Genomic DNA, 6,205 nt, shown 5'->3' with positions numbered 1-6,205 from the left:
TGAGGAAAGGGGACACCTAGTGGGGATCGGAGGAGGGGAGCTGGAGTCTGTGGGTTGATAAAAATCAGAAGTTTTTCCCATGAAGAGGGAGTCTTCCTTTTTTCTTGAAAGCCACTTGAATTTTGTCATTCCAATTAAGTTTATCTTTTTTTGTGTTCGCTTACCTTGTGGGCAGAGATGTCAATTTTATGGAAAACTACTTGCAACTGTGAAATTTCGAAATGATCACTAACTTCCTTGGCCTCAAAACTCACACACACAAGAAATATGACCAAAAGGAGGCCACTGGGGTTTGCCTGAAAATTGCCTTATCTAGGATCTTGGGGAAAAAGGACATCCTAGCCTTGTGTCTGTCATCTTGGTCTTCCTGCCTCTCCATCTGTCAGGTTGTCCATTTGCTGTGGGAGCTGTCAGGTCTTTACCAGCTGTGCCAGCCCCTTGACTAGCCCTTGAATGAATCATGCCCAGACACTGCCTGGACAAGGTAGGCAAAAAGTGCAGGCAGAAGGGACCTAAGGAAGTCAGCTCACAAGCCCTGCTTTTTCTCAGACACCAGGAAAAGAGTACTTGATCCAGGCTTCTTAGAGGTCTCTGGCATGGGTGCTGACTTGCCCTAAGGAGAAACTTTTATCACCCTCTCTCCCACTCTCCACCTAGAGCACAGAAAGCAGCACTGTGGGGCATGTCATCTGACATCTCTGGTCAAGGGCAGAGGGTCTGGATGTGGTATTTATATGCCAAGTGTAAGCCAAAATTAATTTTAGCTGTAATTAAGAATATAAAGCATTTATTTCAGGAAAAAAAAAAAGCTACAGCTGGGAGACACAGATTCAGGTAGCAACCTAAATTGTGTTCCATCAAGACCAAGGGGAGGTTGCCTTTTATAAAGAAAGTCTCCCCCCCCCTGCCCCGCCCCATCCTCCGCAGGTTCTCAATTAAGTCTGTTTTATGTAAATGAGATATCCAAATTTGTACACCTCTTATTGTTCCAAATCTCACAGTGCTGATTGTTTGGCATTATGCGTTTTGATTGGTTGTTATGGAGCAGTTCTGACTGATGGCGTAAAGAAGCAGGGCATAGTGTGGAAGCCAAGTTCAATCTGAGGTTCTTCCCAGTACAGAATACATGAGAAGCCCCTATCAGCAAATGGCCACTAGGCTCTTATTTGGGCCCTTATAAAATTTAGGCCCTTAGTTGACCATGGGGAGTCCATCACAGCAGATAAATGCCTTCTCAGGGTTTATGTCAAGTGAATATTTCTTCTCAGGGTCCACAGTTTACTGAAGTATTTGAAGTGGTTGGGGAGGGGATTAAATAAAGATGAACGGAGATTCACTTTGCAGAAGTAAGCAGCTTCAAATTCAACACTAGGCTTTCTAGAAACCCTTCCTGCCTCAATGTCACTGGGGTTGTCTTAGTGACCCATCACCCCACACCCACTTATTGGCCCTTCTCTCTCTCTGCTTCACTTCTTTCTTTCTTTTGCCCTGACATCCAGGAGGGAAGAAGAAGACACAGCTGGTCCTCTCCCAGTCTCCTGCACAGCAGTAGCTCTTCTCTTTTACCAACTTAGCCCTCACCAAACATGTATCTTGGGTCTCACTCACCTTCTCTCCCAAGAAGCTAGTCATTTACACACACACACACACACACACACACACACACACACACACACACACACACACTTTCCTCTCCAAGAGGAATTCTGATGCCAGTTCTTAAAATAATGACTTTTTCACTTCCTTACATATATGAAAAAAAATCATTGTCCCACCTGGAAGAGAAGGTCTAATATGACATCCCTAAATACAATGAGACATGCTAAGAGGTTTATAATCAAAGTTCAGAACAAAATGAGAGGAGACTGTAGATGTGCCTGTCATCCTTAGAGAGAATTTTCCCATTCCTGTTGGGTGCTAGAGCATTTGTGGAGACTATAAATGACTGTGAGGTCTCAGCATACAGCCAACTCAACATTCTCCATTCCCAACCCGTCACCAAAAAGACATTTTGTGTCCTGGGCACTGTCAGAGGAGGGCTGGGCAGGGAGGGCAGCACACTCTGCACCAAAAGAAAAGGTTTACTGGTGTCCGGATCCACCTGGCAACACATTCAACCAGTGCCCACACTGTTCAGAAGGTAGTGATCTTTTCATGGCAGGGTATATGTTAATGCTAGGGATGCTGGAGAAGGGCTCTGGTGTTGAACACATAAGTGAATGAGAGGACTTCTAAGGTTCTCAATCAACATATCTAAAGAAAGTTTTGAAGTGTATGTGTGAGGTAGGTAGAGATAATAGAGTACACTTTTACTGTGTACCGACATGTGGATGAGGGTTAATGTCCACTGACATTAACCCTCATCCACTCACATGTCCCCTGTGCCATGCATAACTAGAACTTGAGGGCTGCCTGGCTTCTAGAGCAGATGCCCCAGCAGCCCAGAGAGTTCCATGGTGCAGAGTAAAGGACTGCCAGTTTGACAGAGGAAAGTGTGAGCATATAGTCATCTTGGTGATTGTGCTGCACATAGGAACAGACAGGATCCCTCAGCAAGGGAGGTAAACTATCCAGTAAACAGAGCTCTATCTAGAATCTGCCATCTACTCAGGCACAGGCTAGAATGGCAGAGCAGGATTGCAAAGGAGAAAGAATAGATAAGGATGAGAAGAGAATAGCTGGTTATTGGGCCTGGGATCACACATTGCCAACCTTATTCACTTCCTCTCACATGGGACTCTTAGCCAAGACACAGCCCTGTTAGGTCCACACATGCACAAATACACACACCCCAATCTCCTTCCTGCCCAGCCCCAGTGATTCTGTGATTTGAGGGGTTATGCCAAACTGACTACTCTATATCTCTTTATATTTCTTATTTTCTTTTAATGAGAAGAGTCATGGCCTCATTATCATTTGACAGCTTTTATTTGCTGACCCAATCATTAATTGGACACCTACCAAGTGCCAGGTGTTGGGAATACCAAGGAAGAAGTACAGTGGGAAAGAATACATAGAGAAATAATCCCAGCAAGAATTAGAATATAGGTATGTTCTAAGTGCTCTACAAGCTCAGAGGATTCATAGAGTAAAACAGGTGGAGAAGGGAAAGAAGGGCAGAGAGAGCAGTGTAGAAGCAAACACGAAGATGTGAGCATCCCTTACGTGTTCAGTCAGCCCAGCAGGTGCTACCTTCTTTCTTTCCCCTCCTTTTTCTCTGCCTAATAAATTATATCTCAATTTTCACACAGCTGGTTGAAATGATTTACACCTTCCTTTTAGTATGTACCATTTTTCACTTCAAAAAGGAGACTAACTTGACTGTGGAAGGACCTATTATCAAGGAGGAATTTCCAGAATACAAAATAACTCTAGGGACTGATGACAATTTTGTAAAAATTAAGTTTGTGTAATGATAAGGTTATATAAATAGGATGAGATTTTGAGTTTAACATGATTCTTTGGTATTTTTCTCTTTGTCTAGATCTAGATCTAGATACACACACATATGCATACATAAGCATGTATGTGTTTAGATATGTATACATATACATATATACACACATGCATTTTTTAACAGTAAGTCGTATATATATTTACACTGTGTGTTCACCTCCCATAGTTAGATTTCTTCCTGTCACCACATATTTGACCCCTTTGACCCCGTCTACCTCTGCCCTCCCCTCTTCCCCCTACCCTCTGGTAACTACTAGTCTATTGTCCATGTCCATGAGTCTCTGTTTATTTGTCCTGTTCATTTGTTGTTTTTAGGTTTATATCCCACATATAAGTGATACCATGTGATTTTCAGCTTTTTCTGTCTAGCTTAAGAGTAGCACCTTAAAGGCTGCAGAACCACAGGGCTTTGCACTTGATTGACATCCATTAATTTTTGCTGAATTAGAGTAAATCTCTTCTGTGCTTATCCTGTTTTTATCATTGACCTTTGCTCTCAAGAGTTAATATTTGAACCCGGCCATAAAGAAGTTGACAAATGCTGACCTATGGCCAAAATTCAAAGGGAAACAGCCTCCTATAAATCAGCCCAAACTCGACTGCCCCACTGGCATTGCTGCAAATCAACTGTTGATTTATTGCCACCATGAACTTCTCCGGCAAGTACCAATTGCAGAGCCAGGAAAACTTTGAGGCCTTCATGAAGGCAATGGGTAAGTGCTGGGCTGGATGGCAAGCCTGGGGGTCATGGCAATGAGAATCTGGCCCTGAAGGTGGTAGCTAGTCATCAATGTGGGCTCAATGTTGAGATGGGGAGAGAGGTTCAGGCTTTATGTAGACCAGGGGCCAGGTTATGCATGTTACTTTTGCGTCACTTGCAGTTTGTGCTATTATTCACTGCACAAGGCACTCCAGAGGCAAGTGAAAGGACCACTAAACTAGAGTCTAATTTGGGTTGAAGCCACCTCTGCTGGTATCTCACTATGCAACCCCGTTTATTCATTCATTCATTCATTCATTCATTCTTCTAACAAATGTTGATTCAAAGCCAACCACATCCTAAGCTCTGTGCTGGATGGATACCAGGGAAACAGATAACAATGGGCCACATTTCCAAGGTAACAGTTTAGAAAGAGAAAAGAAAAGAAATAAATCCAATAAAGGATGTGTACTGTACTGAGTGCTGACTGAGTGCCAGGCACTGCAATACACTGTTGATGTGAAATATCTCATTGAATCCTCAGTAAAGAACTCTAATTTGGGTATTATTATTTTTCCCATTTTAAAGTCAAAGCTACTGAGGCTTTAAAAAGTTAAGTAAACCTGACCAAGGTCACTCACATAGGAAGTGTTTGCATCAGGATTTTAAGCAGCCACTGGTTCCCAGAGACCCCACTTCAACCCACTATGTCCCTCAGAGGATTGTACAGGAAGATGCGGCACTCACAGGAGGACATAGAGGGGAGGCTTGATGGCAGTGAAGGTGAACCTTGGCTAAACCTTGGACGATGAGGAGGTGTCCACTGGGGACTGGGAAAGGGGATCGTGCTCCAAACAGAGGGAGCTTTGTGAGAAAAGGAGCAGTGAGACAAGGAAGGGTGCTGAGAGGGAGAAGGGTGAGAAAGACGGCAAAAGCAGAGAGAGGAGGACCTTTGGGGCCAGCAGAAAGCTTGGATCTTCTCCTATAGAGCAGTCATGCCACCTCTCTGTGTCTTACATGCTTCACTTATACAACAAGACTCTCCACCCCAATGGTCAACACCATTGAGGTTTTGTGAACCTCAATTTGTATAACATCATAGATGTGCTCCAAAATTTGTAAAACTCTGTCCCAGGGGACTCCGGATACATCTTCCTCTAGAGCCTTGACAGCAGAGGTCAAGGTAAGGCTAGATGGACAGATATTTGCCAGGACAGTGCCAGTGTGTGCGTATTGTCCTGGCATGCTTATTAATAGCCCCCCTCTCACTCTCAGGAGTGACCTGGCTTGGAAGATAAACAGTATTGGTCAACCCAGGTATGAAGGATAAAATGCTTATACTCAAAGAACAAAGTCTCTTGGGGTTAAAGGAGGAGGAGTGAGGAAGGAGAATGAGCAAGAACCAGGGTACTCACTAGCAGAGAGGTTCTTCAGGCCAGAGGAGTGTCTTTTTTTATAAACCAGCTGGCAAGATAGAGGGCAGGCCAAGTCAGACCACCGACCTTTCCTTTCAGAAATCAAAGCCCATGTTGCTCACAGGACTCCAGTTACATGCCTGTGGCCTCCAGAAAGACACAGCCCCTCCCTCCCTCCCTCCACACCACAAAGTTTCTCTTGTGACCACCACCTTGCAACTCCCACCTCTGCCCGTCTCTAAATCTCAAATGATTTCCACCAGGTCTGCCTGATGACCTCATCCAGAAAGGGAAGGACATCAAAGGAGTAACAGAAATTGTGCAGAATGGGAAGCACTTCAAGCTGACCATCACCACCGGGTCCAGAGTGATCCAAAACGAGTTTACCTTGGGGGAGGAATGTGAGCTGGAGGCCATGAATGGGGAGAAGATCAAGGTAAGAGGTGTCCCTCAGGCCACATTCTGCTTCTATACTCTGCTTTCCTGGAACTTCCTCCCTCAAGGCTTTCACTGCACAATTCCCTTCATGGACACCCTATCTCTGAACTCATTTCTGGGGTGAGAGGTAGGGAGACAGGGACAGCTCTTAAGGAAGAAGCTCTTAGTGAAAGCACTCCCATTTTCCAAGGACTGT

At 44.4% G+C, this 6,205-nt stretch overlaps 1 protein-coding gene across 1 annotated transcript in view; it reads left to right on the top strand.

Annotated features, from left to right (window-relative positions):
• The first annotated feature begins 4,083 nt into the window (after positions 1-4,083).
• Positions 4,084-6,205, top strand: part of LOC105302322 (fatty acid-binding protein, liver) — a 2,646-nt gene continuing 524 nt past the window's right edge. Inside the window, exons 1-2 of the mRNA XM_023520514.1 lie at positions 4,084-4,169; positions 5,835-6,007. Of these exons, the coding sequence (XP_023376282.1) occupies positions 4,103-4,169; positions 5,835-6,007 (240 nt within the window). The 5' untranslated portion in view covers positions 4,084-4,102. The remainder of the gene's footprint in view (positions 4,170-5,834; positions 6,008-6,205) is intronic.

This window comes from Pteropus vampyrus, unplaced genomic scaffold, assembly GCF_000151845.1.
Source record: "Pteropus vampyrus isolate Shadow unplaced genomic scaffold, Pvam_2.0 Scaffold269, whole genome shotgun sequence".
NCBI classification, from domain to species: Eukaryota; Metazoa; Chordata; class Mammalia; order Chiroptera; family Pteropodidae; genus Pteropus; species Pteropus vampyrus.
Note: the sequence above shows the minus strand (reverse complement) of the source record. Positions and strands in the feature narration are given on the sequence as shown.